Source organism: Oncorhynchus tshawytscha, linkage group LG33 (genome assembly GCF_018296145.1).
Source record: "Oncorhynchus tshawytscha isolate Ot180627B linkage group LG33, Otsh_v2.0, whole genome shotgun sequence".
NCBI classification, from domain to species: Eukaryota; Metazoa; Chordata; class Actinopteri; order Salmoniformes; family Salmonidae; genus Oncorhynchus; species Oncorhynchus tshawytscha.
This window is the reverse complement of record NC_056461.1, coordinates 38699927-38714913: the sequence shown is the minus strand read 5'-3', so window position 1 is coordinate 38714913 and position 14987 is coordinate 38699927. Positions and strand designations below refer to the sequence as shown.

The 14987-nt window shown below is 42.0% G+C and overlaps 3 protein-coding genes across 3 annotated transcripts in view; 2 read left to right on the top strand and 1 right to left on the bottom strand.

The window, feature by feature from the left end:
- The window catches only part of supt6h (SPT6 homolog, histone chaperone and transcription elongation factor), a 51671-nt gene extending 49431 nt beyond the window's left edge, over positions 1-2240 (bottom strand). Inside the window, exons 1-5 of the mRNA XM_042311718.1 lie at positions 2097-2240; positions 1199-1306; positions 856-1026; positions 583-656; positions 130-331 (exon numbers count right to left, since the gene is read on the bottom strand). Coding sequence (XP_042167652.1) covers positions 130-331; positions 583-656; positions 856-1026; positions 1199-1295 — 544 coding nt within the window. The 5' untranslated portion in view covers positions 1296-1306; positions 2097-2240. The remainder of the gene's footprint in view (positions 1-129; positions 332-582; positions 657-855; positions 1027-1198; positions 1307-2096) is intronic.
- The window catches only part of LOC112231423, a gene marked incomplete in the record, with an annotated part of 690592 nt that overhangs the window by 192655 nt on the left and 482950 nt on the right, over positions 1-14987 (top strand).
- sdf2 (stromal cell-derived factor 2) lies at positions 2501-7668 on the top strand. Its single transcript, XM_024398190.2, has 3 exons — positions 2501-2733; positions 2913-3109; positions 5851-7668. The coding sequence occupies exons 1-3, from the start codon at positions 2559-2561 to the stop codon at positions 6151-6153; spliced, it is 675 nt and encodes a 224-aa protein (XP_024253958.1). The 5' UTR covers positions 2501-2558; the 3' UTR covers positions 6154-7668.

Genomic DNA, 14987 nt, shown 5'->3' with positions numbered 1-14987 from the left:
ATTATCAGAGCCAGGAAGTTTTCAGACAATTTATTTTGTCCTGTAATATGTTTATATTTGCATATATAGAACTGAGTTTCTCAAAAAGAATTTCAGGTATTAAATGTGTAACATCATCATCAAAAATACCCGACTCCTCCTCTCCCTCCTCTTCCTCTTCTTCGTCGAGGCGTTCACCATGGCGACGTAGGGGCGGGTCGACTGTCTCTCCCTCCTCCAGCTCCCCCTCTCCGTCCTCGTCATCTCCTCTGTGGAAGATCTCGTCTGCGATCTGGTCCTTCTCGTCATCTTCATCATCATCCATAGTCTTCACACGGTCATACTTCTTCTTCTGTCAGGACAACAGAGGACGGAGAGAGAAGTTTAAACTGGGGTCCATTTCAGGGTATGCATTTATATGACACTTGAATACGTTATCATGACTCATTTGAATCACAAAGCATCTCAGTGTAGGAGTGCTGATATAGGATCAATTTAGCCTTTTTGATAACAATTACATGATTATAATTGAAGTGATTGCTTACCCTAACCCAGACAGGAAGGAACTGCTAACCCTAACCAAGACAGGAAGTGACTGCTTACCCTCCTCTTGACTTTGACTCCCAAGTTCTCCTCAATGAGGTCCAGATCATCATCATCCAGGTAGTCATCATAGTCTGGGGAGGAAGGGAGTGAGAGAGAGGGGGAAAGAGGAAGGGAGGGTAGAAAGAGGGTGAGGGAGGAAAGGAGCGAGAAGGGGGGGGATAGAGGGAAAAGTGTAACAGAGAAGAAATTAGTTTTATCTACATTTATCTACTAGGCAAGACTGTCAATTTTGGGGGAATGAAATCTCACAGCCCTGAAGCCCAAACTTACTGCGTTTCTTGCGTCGGTGTCTGACTTCATCCTCTGAGTCGCTGCCGCTGCCTGCTCCTCCACTTTTCTTCTCTTCCTCTTCCTCATCTTCATCCACATCATCGTCGATGAGCCCCATCAGGTTCCCGTGCTCATCCTGGTCCTCTGTGTTTAACTCTTCCTCCTCTTCCTCTGTTGGGGGTTGGAGGAAGAATTAAACACACATGCAAACATTTGCTCATAAACTAAACACACTGATGAAGACATGATAAAGGAATTACATGGGCAGAGAGACATTCATGCGTCACACTCACACCTTCTGACGAATCCATACGAAATCAGTACATTGTAATCATGTGCTCACCATCATCCATAAACGCCTGGGTCTTTTTAGGCTTCAGGTCTTTCTCTTCAAACTCCTCCTCCGACTCCTCAGCCTCGCTATCGATGAAGTCAGACATGTCTGCAAGGCCTGGACACACACGCTACAGGTTAACACAAGGATCGCACTAAAAGAGAGAATTTGTATCATATATTCAGAGAATATTAGTCTCAGAGTTGCTTTAACAGTCCTGCTGTCAGTTTAAAAAATGCACCAAACCAGGAAAGCTAGTAATGCACTCGATCCCGCATCACAACGTTCAGAATAGAGAATCGTGGACGGATTGAGAAACGTAACGAGTTGCGCGACTCTGGAACAACACGTTCACACAGATGGACGTCTCACGCACACAAAACACCCGTGAACAGAAAAGACACATTTAGATGCTACAGTACCGAGCTAGTTGACGCTAGGTACGGTTAATTAAGAAGGCAATGTTGCGCTTGGGATGCTTGGTTTTCTAGCCAACCATCTCTGCGGTTATATAGGATGCTTACATAACTAGCTAACTATGCTTTTTCTTAGTTTTGAACTTCGTATCTCAGTAGCTAATTAGCTATATACCCATGCTAACTGGCTAGCAAGCACAAACACTCCATTAGCTAGCGAAGTTAAACGTGAAGGGCTTTCGTTAGCCATGTGGCGACTTTCAGTTGTTATATTACCAAGACACGTTGATAATGAACTCTGAATTGTGTATCCTTTACTTCAGTTAGCAATATGTTTTGTTGCTAAAAATCAAGATACTGGGAGACAACAACAAGGCCCCTGTAGTTAGTTAACTTAGCCAGGAGGACAACAGTCAATGCTATTGTTCCCATGTTGTTGGCGCGGGATTATTTCACTGGACACCAAACTCATTTTTGTTAAAATAACTTACTTCTCCCTGCGACGATACTTGACCTAAATCCTTGAAATGTAGAAGGATATGTCGCTATGCTATATCTTCGCGCAAGCTTGTAATAATAAAAATGGCTGATGAATAGCGGCGTGTTGAATTCCGGTGGTGAGGAAACTTCCGACTCCGTGTGAAGTGGTTTGTTCTCGTGGAGCCCATCCACTCCCTCTGGTGGACAATATTATAACGTCAAGTCCCGCGACCACGTTCCGCAGCGATAAAAAGGAAAATAACGAACTAAGTATTGATTTCAACGTAAAAACAAACGAAGTAGACTCATAAGTACTTCACATTTATAACAAAATCCGCAAATGCCACATTACTTTTAATCTGAAATGAGTCATCCGCGCCAGCAGGGGGCGCCCTCCTCCCCCACGGTACCATTTCCATGACGTAGCAGAAACGAATGAACATCGCGGAGTTGAGTGGCAGCTGCGAGCGGTAATGGATAACTGTACTGGTCATTCACACTTTTTATTGAGCGCTTTCTTATTGACATGTTTATTTGGGCTATCGCTCGGGACGGAACTGAGCTTTGTGACTTGCGGCTCGGTTGTAAAGCTGTTAAATGTAAAGCACAATGTCAGACTGCACTCTCACGACGTGCGCTACGGCTCCGGTGAGTCAATGTGTTCTTGTTATCTAGCCAACTGCCAGCGTCTACTAGTAGCTAACTATAGCTTGGATACAGAGAAATGGAAAAACAGCTTGACTTGATTATATTCTCTCTCTTCTCCATTGTTCTCACTCATGTTTCTGTTTGCCTGACGGTGTATTTGCCTCTCTCTGTCCTGCCAGGCAGCGGACAGCAGTCAGTAACAGGCGTGACCACGGTGGAGGACAGTAACAGCTACTGGAGTGTACGGGGCACCAGCGGGGCCCAGTGTCACCGGGGGACTCCTATTAAGTGTGGTCAGACCATCCGCCTCACACATGTCAACACTGGACGCAACCTGCACAGCCACTACTTCTCCTCTCCGCTTTCCTCCAACCAGGTCAAGGGAAACATCATTAGTGTGACCCAAATGACACCCTATTCCCTATTTAGACCAGGGCCCATATAGCTATAGTTAAAAGGGCCCATAAGGTTCTGGTCAAAAATAGTGTTCTGTATAGCGCAGAGGTACTCAACTCATACCCTACGAGGTCCGGAGCCTGCTGGTTTTCTGTTCTACCTGATCATTATTTTGCACACAACTGGTGTGACAGGTTTAAATCAGTCCCTGATTAGGGGAAACAATGAAAAAAGGCAATGGAACTGTCTTTGAGGTCCAGAGTTGAGTTTGAAGGGTGTAGGGAATAGGCTGTCATTTGGGGTGAAAGTCTATGTCAATATTTGTTTATTCTGTTTTGAAACACTTTAGCCTGGCTCACTGTGGAGATAAGTGTATCACCATGTTTCACAAGAGGTCTGGACTAGTGGTCGACCGATTAATCGGAAGGGACGATTTTCAAGTTTTCATAAAAATCAGAAATTGGTATTTTTGGGCCGCCGATTTGCAGATTATTATTATTTTTTTTAAACTATTTTTATTTTATATACCTTTTTATTTATCTAGGCAAGTCAGTTAAGAACACATTCTTATTTTCAATGATGGCCTAGGAACGGTGGGTTAACTGCCTAGTTCAGTGGCAGAATGACAGATTTTCACCTTGTCAGCTCGGGGGATCCAATCTTGCAACCTTACAGTTAACTAGTCCAACGCAATAACGACCTGCCTCTCTCGTTGCACTCCACAAGGAGACTGCCTGCTACGCGAATGCAGTAAGCCAAGGTAAGTTGCTAGCTAGCATTAAACTTATAAAAAACAATCAATCATAATCACTAGTTAACTACACATGGTTGATGATATTACTAGATAATATCTAACATGTCCTGCATTGCATATAATCTGACTGAGCATACAAGTATCTGACTGAGCGGTGGTAGGCAGAAGCAGGCACGTAAACATTCATTCAAACACCACTTACGTGCGTTTTGCCAGCAGCTCTTTGTTGTGCGTTTATGACTTCAAGCCTATCAACTCCCGAGATGAGGCTGGTGTAACCGAAGTGAAATGGCTGGCTAGTTAGCGCGCGCTAATAGCATTTCAAACGTCACTCGCTCTAAGACTTGGAGTAGTTGTTCCCCTTGCTCTGCATGGGTAACGCTGCTTCGAGGGTGGCTGTTGTCGTTGTGTTGCTGGTTCAAGCCCAGGGAAGAGCGAGGAGAGGGACGGAAGCTATACTGTTACACTGGCAATACTAAAGTGCCTATAAGAACATCCAATAGTCAAAGGTTAATGAAATACAAATGGTATAGAGGGAAATAGTCCTATAATAACTACAACCTAAAACTTCTTACCTGGGAATATTGAAGACTCATGTTAAAAGGAACCACCAACTTTCATATGTTCTCATGTTCTGAGCAAGGACATCGGCGATGTCATCTATAAAATAGCCTCCAACACTCTACTCATCAGTGACATCGGTGATGTCATCTATAAAATAGCCTCCAACACTCTACTCATCAGTGACATCGGCGATGTCATCTATAAAATAGCCTCCAACACTCTACTCAGCAAACTGGATGTAGTCTATCACAGTGCCATCCGTTTTGTCACCAAAGCCCCATATACTACCCACCACGGCGACCTGTATGCTCTCGTTGGCTGGCCCTCGCTTCATACTCGTCGCCAAACCCACTGGCTACATGTTATCTACAAGTCTCTGGTAGGTAAAGCCCCGCCCTATCTCAGCTCAATGGTCACCATAGCAGCACCCACTCGTAGCACACGCTCCAGCAGGTATATCTCACTGGTCACCCCCAAAGCCAATTGGTCCTTTGGTCGCCTTTCCTTCCAGTTCTCTGCTGCCACTGACTGGAACAAACTGCAAAAATCACTGAAGCTGGAGATTCCCATCTCCCTCACTAACTTTAAGAACCAGCTGTCAGAGCAGCTCACAGATCACTGCACCTGTTCATAGCCCATCTGTATACAGCCCATCTATCTACCTCATCCCCATACTGTATTTATTTATTTTGCTCCTTTTGCACCACAGTATCTCTACTTGCACATCCATCTTCTGCACATCTACCATTCCAGTGTTTAATTGCTATATTGTAATTACTTCGCCACCATGGCCTATTTATTGCCTTAACTCCCTTATTTGACCTTATTTGCACTCACTGTTTATAGATTTTATTTTATTTTTTTCCTACTGTATTATTGACTATGTTTTGTTCATTCCATGTGTAACTCTGTGTTGTTGTATGTGTCAAACTGCTATGCTTTATCTTGGCCAGGTCGCAGTTGCAAATGAGAACTTGTTCTCAACTAGCTTACCTGGTTAAATAAATAAATAAAAATATTTTTTTACTTGAGGCTAAATTGATTTTATTGATGTATTATATTAAGTTAAAATAAGTATTCATTCAGTATTGTTGTAATTGTCATTATTACAAATAAATAAATAAAAATCGACCGATTAATCGGTATCGGCTTTTTTGGTCCTCCAATAATCGGTATCGACGTTGAAAAATCATAATCGGTCGACCTCTAGTCTGGACCTTTATGGCACAGGAGGTTGTAGGGTGTGTTGTCCTCGATGCTGGATTGAACCCCTGCTCTCTGTTGCCCTCAATCACTAACTACAATACTAAAAAGATATATCCTTGTATAATTGTTCATGCTTTCTCTGATCCTCTTTCTTTCTCCCTCCCCCGTGCTCTCTCTCCCTCTCCCCCCTCTCTCAGGAAGTGAGTGCGTTTGGTGAGGAGGGTGAGGGGGACCACCTGGATGAGTGGACGGTGCAGTGTGGAGGGGCGGTGTGGCAGCGCGAGGAGGCTGTCCGCTTCCAGCACGCCTCCACCGATGCGTTGCTATCGATTACGGGGGAGCAGTACGGCCGGCCCATCCATGGGCAGAGGGAAGTGCACGCCATGATGGGCCCCAGCCAGCACAGCCTGTGGAGGGCCATGGAGGGGGTTTATATGAAGCCCAGTGAAAGCCCACTAGGGAACAAGGACTACAGCCATCCTCTACACACAGAGTTCTGATTCAATCGGACTACAGCCATCCTCTACACACAGACTGACTACAGCCATCCTCTACACACAGACTGACTACAGCCATCCTCTACGCACAGACTGACTACAGCCATCCTCTACGCACAGACTGACTACAGCCATCCTCTACGCACAGACTGACTACAGCCATCCTCTACGCACAGACTGACTACAGCCATCCTCTACACACAGACTGACTACAGCCATCCGCTACACAATAGTTTTGATTATCAATCAACCTGACCTGGCTCTATATACCATTTTCTTCCCTGTTGTCTCTCTCTCTCGCCCCCCCCGGACCCAGAGTTGTGATCTACTCTGGCCCCTGGCTCCCTGTATCCAACCCAACTTAGTTGTCTGCCTACCTGTCTCTTACTCAACTCCCTCTGTTTTGAGGACACTCTCACGCACAGTGGATCTAATCTGGGGGTTGCCAGGACAACTACAGAACTCTTTGACCAATCCAATCTCTGTCACCTGACCTCATCAACAGAGACTATTTGATACACTAAACGAATGCTGCTACAAGACGTAGTAAATACTATTTTCTATCTCCCCTCCACACACCTCCTCCCAACGTGGTACTTCAACATAGACATGCAAAGGTATGTGAGACACCAGAACAAAAACAGCTAGTGATTGTATTGTTCTGTATGTCAGAGGTGCTACATAGCCATTTTGCTAGAGCCTCTAAGATGGTGCGCTGCCCCGTGTCTGACTGGTTATAGAATAGGGTAAATATGACTTCATTGGTCCCCTGATATGATCAACAACAGACTACGGTCCATATCAATTCTGCAGGTTTGTGTTGATTGTGCACAGAAACGCTAAATGGAGGCCAGTGGGAAGAGTGTTTATTTTTTTTTAAAACAAGTCTTGTGCATCTACAAACGTACGAAAAACAACAGCCTTGTTACGGTGCCTTTTATTACATTATAGATTGCTCTCTACTATTCAAACAAGTGTCGTATCAATAAAGAGGAGCAGTTTGAACCGTTTTAAAGAAACATTTGAATCCTAGCACACTGCCTATCCCCACAATTCTCTTCTTTACCATGAACAAGTAGGGTTTCTTTGTTTGACTTTCAGTGTAAGTCCATACAGTATTACATATCCCTTCCATTGACTAAGCTGAAACATGAAGAGTACCATAATTCTCTGTCCACTACAGTATTATGTCACAGTGGTAGGAGTAGATTCCATTCAGGAAATTCAGAACCTGAATCATAATTCCAATTGAGGAACGGAAAGGAACGTCCCCCGTTGAAAATGCAAGGCACTTTTTGAGTCTAGAATTTCTCAATTCACCTTCTAGAACTAACATAATTGGATTGGAATTGACCCCAGCCACGCTGTCATTGTCCCAGGGGTTGACAGCTACAGCCTGTCTGGTCTGACGTGGGTCTTACAAAGTGTTTTCTATCAGCTGTCTGTGAGTGTTCATTTCCACAAGACTTGTACATGATTGTAATAGATACCTCAGATTAAATGGATGTTTTGTGCTAACCAGTGTTATGTTCTCTGTCTGTCCTTGGTTGATGACGTAACTCGTCTGTATCGTCACATCAGAAAAGGTCTTCTCTCTTCACATTTCTACCCTCGTCATCAATGGCTCTTAATACTTTTTATTACAGAGACATAACAACACTTAAAGTGATGCTCCAGAGATTTTGTATAATTTCAGCCAGAAGGTTTGAAAGTGGTGCTCATGTCACAAGCCAAAACGGGTCCCTGGAAATTGTGCACTACTGTATGATATGTTAGGTCCTGCAAAAAAAAATAATTTATATATATATTTATACACACACACACACACACTACCGTTCAAAAGTTTGGGACCACTTAGAAATATCCTTGTTTTTAAAAGAAAAGCAAAAAATGTTGTCCATTTAAAATAACATCAAGTTGATCAGAAATACAGTGTAGACATTGTTAATGTTGTAAATGACTATTGTAGCTGGAAACGGCTGATTTTTAATGGAGTATCTACATAAGCGTTCAGAGGCCCATTATCAGCAACCATCACTCCTGTGTTCCAATGGCACGTTGTGTTAGCTAATCCAAGTTTATCATTTAAAAAGGCTAATTGATCATTAGAAAACCCTTTTGCAATTATGTTAGCACAGCTGAAAACTGTTGTTCTGGTTTAAAGAAGCATTTAAACTGGCCTCCTTTAGACTAGTTGAGTACCTGGGGCATCAGCATTTGTGGGTTCGATTACAGGCTCAAAATGGACAAAAACAAAGAACCTTATTCTGAAACACGTCAGTCTATTCTTGTTCTGAGCAATGAAGGCTATTTCATGCGAGAAATTGCCAAGAAACTGAAGATTTCGTACAAAGCTGTGTGCTACTTCCTTCACAGAACCGAGAAAACTGTCTAACCAGAATAGAAAGAGGAGTGGGAGGCCCCGGTGCACAACTGAGCAAGAGGACCAGTACATTAGAGTGTCTAGTTTGAGAAGCAGATGCGTCACAAGTCCTCAACTGGCAGCTTCATTAAATAGTACCCGACAAACACCCGTCTCAACGTCAACAGTGAAGAGGCGACTCCGGGATGCTGGTCATTCTTGGCAGAGTTGCAAAGAAAAAGCCATATTTCAGACTGGCCAATAAAAAGAAAAGATTAAAATGGGCAAAAGAACACAGAAACTGGACAAAGGAATTCTATGTATGGCTATGTCTGTGTAGCACTTTAAGTGTTGTTATGTCGCCTCTTCACTGGTGACGTTGAGACTGGTGTTTTGCTTCGTGAATCTTCAAGAATCAGCCTTTTAAAATGATAAACTTGGTTTAGCTAACACCATTGGAACACAGGAGTGATGGTTGCTGATAATTGGCCTCTGTACGCCTATGTAGATATTCCATTAAAAAATCTGTTTCCAGCTACAATAGTCATTTACAACATAAACAATGTCTACACTGTATTTCTGATCAATTTTATGTTATTTTAATGGACAAAAACAGTGCTTTCCTTTTAAAAACAAGGACATTTCTATGTGACCCCAAACTTTTGAACAGTTGTGTGTGTATGTATATACATATATATATGTATATATGTCCAATACCAGTAGCTCCTCCCTCTCCTCGGGGCTAGCTGCTGATTGGCTGTGTCTCTGCAGTGCGGTCACTTCTCCATGTAGTCTCTGGGTTACATGACTCACCTGTGATGTAGTGTAAACACCTGGACAAGGAAAAGGTGATACAAGGTAAAGGTGATACATGTTGTAAACACCTGGACAAGGAAAAGGTGATACAAGGTAAAGGTGATACATGTTGTAAACACCTGGACAAGGTAAAGGTGATACAAGGTAAAGGTGATACATGTTGTAAACACCTGGACAAGGAAAAGGTGATACAAGGTAAAGGTGATACATGTTGTAAACACCTGGACAAGGTAAAGGTGATACAAGGTAAAGGTGATACATGTTGTAAACACCTGGACAAGGTAAAGGTGATACATGGTAAAGGTGATACGTGTTGTAAACACCTGGACAAGGTAAAGGTGATACATGGTAAAGGTGATACGTGTTGTAAACACCTGGACAAGGTAAAGGTGATACATGGTAAAGGTGATACGTGTTGTAAACACCTGGACAAGGTAAAGGTGATACATGTTGTAAACACCTGGACAAGGTAAAGGTGATACATGTTGTAAACACCTGGACAAGGTAAAGGAGATACAAGGTAAAGGTGATACGTGTTGTAAACACCTGGACAAGGTAAAGGTGATACAAGGTAAAGGTGATACATGTTGTAAACACCTGGACAAGGTAAAGGTGATACATGGTAAAGGTGATACGTGTTGTAAACACCTGGACAAGGTAAAGGTGATACATGTTGTAAACACCTGGACAAGGTAAAGGTGATACATGCTGTGAACACCTGGACAAGGTAAAGGAGATACAAGGTAAAGGTGATACGTGTTGTAAACACCTGGACAAGGTAAAGGTGATACATGTTGTAAACACCTGGACAAGGTAAAGGTGATACATGTTGTAAACACCTGGACAAGGTAAAGGTGATACAAGGTAAAGGTGATACGTGTTGTAAACACCTGGACAAGGTAAAGGTGATACATGTTGTAAACACCTGGACAAGGTAAAGGTGATACATGTTGTAAACACCTGGACAAGGTAAAGGTGATACAAGGTAAAGGAGATACATGCTGTGAACACCTGGACAAGGTAAAGGTGATACAAGGTAAAGGTGATACATGTTGTAAACACCTGGACAAGGTAAAGGTGATACATGTTGTAAACACCTGGACAAGGTAAAGGTGATACATGTTGTAAACACCTGGACAAGGTAAAGGTGATACATGTTGTAAACACCTGGACAAGGTAAAGGTGATACAAGGTAAAGGTGAAACATGCTGTAAACACTTGGACAAGGTAAAGGTCATAAAAGGTAAAGGTGAAACATGCTGTAAACACTTGGACAAGGTAAAGGTCATACAAGGTAAAGGTGATACAAGGTAAAGGTGATACATGTTGTAAACACCTGGACAAGGTAAAGGTGATACATGTTGTAAACACCTGGACAAGGTAAAGGTGATATATGTTGTGAACACCTGGACAAGGTAAAGGTGATACATGTTGTAAACACCTGGACAAGGTAAAGGTGATACAAGGTAAAGGTGATACATGTTGTAAACACCTGGACAAGGTAAAGGTGATACATGTTGTAAACACCTGGACAAGGTAAAGGTGATATATGTTGTGAACACCTGGACAAGGTAAAGGTGATACATGTTGTAAACACCTGGACAAGGTAAAGGTGATATATGTTGTGAACACCTGGACAAGGTAAAGGTGATACATGTTGTAAACACCTGGACAAGGTAAAGGTGATACATGTTGTAAACACCTGGACAAGGTAAAAGTGACACATGTTGAAAACACCTGGACAAGGTAAAGGTGATACATGTTGTAAACACCTGGACAAGGTAAAGGTGATACATGTTGTAAACACCTGGACAAAGTAAAGGTGATATGTGTTGTAAACACCTGGACAAGGTAAAGGTGATACAAGGTAAAGGTGATACATGTTGTGAACACCTGGACAAGGTAAAGGTGATACATGTTGTAAACACCTGGACAAGGTAAAGGTGATAAATGTTGTAAACACCTGGACAAGGTAAAGGTGATACATGTTGTAAACACCTGGACAAGGTAAAGGTGATACATGTTGTAAACACCTGGACAAGGTAAAAGTGACACATGTTGAAAACACCTGGACAAGGTAAAGGTGATACATGTTGTAAACACCTGGACAAAGTAAAGGTGATATGTGTTGTAAACACCTGGACAAGGTAAAGGTGATACAAGGTAAAGGTGATATATGTTGTGAACACCTGGACAAGGTAAAGGTGATACATGTTGTAAACACCTGGACAAGGTAAAGGTGATATATGTTGTGAACACCTGGACAAGGTAAAGGTGATACATGTTGTAAACACCTGGACAAGGTAAAGGTGATACATGTTGTAAACACCTGGACAAAGTAAAGGTGATATGTGTTGTAAACACCTGGACAAGGTAAAGGTGATACAAGGTAAAGGTGATACATGTTGTGAACACCTGGACAAGGTAAAGGTGATACATGTTGTAAACACCTGGACAAGGTAAAGGTGATAAATGTTGTAAACACCTGGACAAGGTAAAGGTGATACATGTTGTAAACACCTGGACAAGGTAAAGGTGATACATGTTGTAAACACCTGGACAAGGTAAAGGTGATACAAGGTAAAGGTGATACATGTTGTAAACACCTGGACAAGGTAAAGGTGATACATGTTGTAAACACCTGGACAAGGTAAAGGTGATACATGTTGTAAACACCTGGACAAAGTAAAGGTGATACAAGGTAAAGGTGATACATGTTGTAAACACCTGGACAAGGTAAAGGTGATACATGTTGTAAACACCTGGACAAGGTAAAGGTGATACATGTTGTAAACACCTGGACAAAGTAAAGGTGATACAAGGTAAAGGTGATACATGTTGTAAACACCTGGACAAGGTAAAGGTGATACATGTTGTAAACACCTGGACAAGGTAAAGGTGATACATGTTGTAAACACCTGGACAAAGTAAAGGTGATACAAGGTAAAGGTGATACATGTTGTAAACACCTGGACAAGGTAAAGGTGATACATGTTGTAAACACCTGGACAAGGTAAAGGTGATACATGTTGTAAACACCTGGACAAGGAAAAGGTGATACAAGGTAAAGGTGATACATGTTGTAAACACCTGGACAAGGTAAAGGTGATACAAGGTAAAGGTGATACATGTTGTAAACACCTGGAGAAGGTAAAGGTGATACAAGGTAAAGGTGATACATGTTGTAAACACCTGGACAAGGTAAAGGTGATACATGTTGTAAACACCTGGACAAGGTAAAGGTGATACAAGGTAAAGGTGATACATGTTGTAAACACCTGGACAAGGTAAAGGTGATACAAGGTAAAGGTGATACGTGTTGTAAACACCTGGACAAGGTAAAGGTGATACATGTTGTAAACACCTGGACAAGGTAAAGGTGATACAAGGTAAAGGTGATACGTGTTGTAAACACCTGGACAAGGTAAAGGTGATACGTGTTGTAAACACCTGGACAAGGTAAAGGTGATACGTGTTGTAAACACCTGGACAAGGTAAAGGTGATACATGTTGTAAACACCTGGACAAGGTAAAGGTGATACAAGGTAAAGGTGATACGTGTTGTAAACACCTGGACAAGGTAAAGGTGATACATGTTGTAAACACCTGGACAAGGTAAAGGTGATACATGTTGTAAACACCTGGACAAGGTAAAGGTGATACATGTTGTAAACACCTGGACAAGGTAAAGGTGATACATGCTGTAAACACCTGGACAAGGTAAAGGTGATACATGTTGTAAACACCTGGACAAGGTAAAGGTGATACATGTTGTAAACACCTGGACAAGGTAAAGGTGATACAAGGTAAAGGTGATATGTGTTGTAAACACCTGGACAAGGTAAAGGTGATACATGTTGTAAACACCTGGACAAGGTAAAGGTGATACAAGGTAAAGGTGATACGTGTTGTAAACACCTGGACAAGGTAAAGGTGATACGTGTTGTAAACACCTGGACAAGGTAAAGGTGATACATGTTGTAAACACCTGGAGAAGGTAAAGGTGATACAAGGTAAAGGTGATACATGTTGTAAACACCTGGACAAGGTAAAGGTGATACATGTTGTAAACACCTGGACAAGGTAAAGGTGATACAAGGTAAAGGTGATACATGTTGTAAACACCTGGACAAGGTAAAGGTGATACATGTTGTAAACACCTGGACAAGGTAAAGGTGATACAAGGTAAAGGTGATACATGTTGTAAACACCTGGACAAGGTAAAGGTGATACATGTTGTAAACACCTGGACAAGGTAAAGGTGATACATGTTGTAAACACCTGGACAAAGTAAAGGTGATACAAGGTAAAGGTGATACATGTTGTAAACACCTGGACAAGGTAAAGGTGATACAAGGTAAAGGTGATACATGTTGTAAACACCTGGACAAGGTAAAGGTGATACAAGGTAAAGGTGATACATGCTGTAAACACCTGGACAAGGTAAAGGTGATACATGTTGTAAACACCTGGACAAGGTAAAGGTGATACATGTTGTAAACACCTGGACAAGGTAAAGGTGATACAAGGTAAAGGTGAAACATGCTGTAAACACTTGGACAAGGTAAAGGTCATAAAAGGTAAAGGTGATACATGTTGTAAACACCTGGACAAGGTAAATGTGATACAAGGTAAAGGTGATACATGGTAAAGGTGATACATGGTAAAGGTGATACGTGTTGTATACCACACCATCATGTTCATGGTAAAACCACTGATACATTCAGCTACTCCTTCAGAATAAAAATAAACCAGATGATACTGAACAACATGATCAGATGTGACATTTGAACCAAAACGTTGACATAAAGTGCATTCGGAAAGTATTCAGACCCCTTCACCTTTTCAACATTTTGTTATACGTTACTGCCAGTGGCGATCCATTAATCAGGGCAGGTGGGGCGGAGCATCACATTTTTGGGGGGTTGCCTGTTTTGCATGTTATTTTGGCATTAATAAGTGTCACATATCAGTTGGCAAACAATGTAAAAAATATTAGTCATTGAGTTAATAAAGCCGCATACAAACATGGTCTCTTTTTGTTTTCTTGAGCAAGGCATCTCCAAAATGCAGGTGTTTCAGACTAGCTCAGTGCTTTCTGTGTTGGTGGGGCAAGCCAGCAGAAAATACGGAGCAGTGCGCCGTGATTGGCTCAGTGTTCTGTCAGTCATGGGGAAACTACGCCACTGCGAAGTCTGAAGGGAGACCTTAGAAAATTCTAGCCCTAGGGTGCTGAGATGGAATTACATAGGAAGTGCCCATCCAAGAAGACTGAAGGTCATTGGCCATAGATAAAATTATGTCAATTCACATTATATGTACAGTAGTTTTGATTGGACTGATCATGTCAACATCATACTTACAAAATCTTAGCTAGCAGTCATCATCATGAATCAAGTTGACAATCTACTGGAAAATCCTTTTCAATTCTTGTCAAACGAAAATAAATAATGAAGAGAAATGATAGATAAAACGCATCGGTGCTCATCGGCCATTGGACATTAACATTACACAACAAGTTGGAAATCGCAAATTCAACAATGAGAGGTTTGGAAGGAAGCGAGCACAACACAACCAGGTGAGTCCAAAAATATTTTGTATGCGCTGCATAAATGATGTAATATGGCAGGGACATTTCTCTACAACAGGCTATAGGCTA

Coding starts and splice junctions, on each gene's coding strand:
- sdf2 (XM_024398190.2), top strand. CDS start 2,559: ATGGATAACTGTACTGGTCATTCACACTTTTTATTGAGCGCTTTCTTA. Junction 2,734..2,912: donor CGACGTGCGCTACGGCTCCG/GTGAGTCAATGT, acceptor CTGTCCTGCCAG/GCAGCGGACAGCAGTCAGTA. Junction 3,110..5,850: donor CTCCGCTTTCCTCCAACCAG/GTCAAGGGAAAC, acceptor CCCCTCTCTCAG/GAAGTGAGTGCGTTTGGTGA.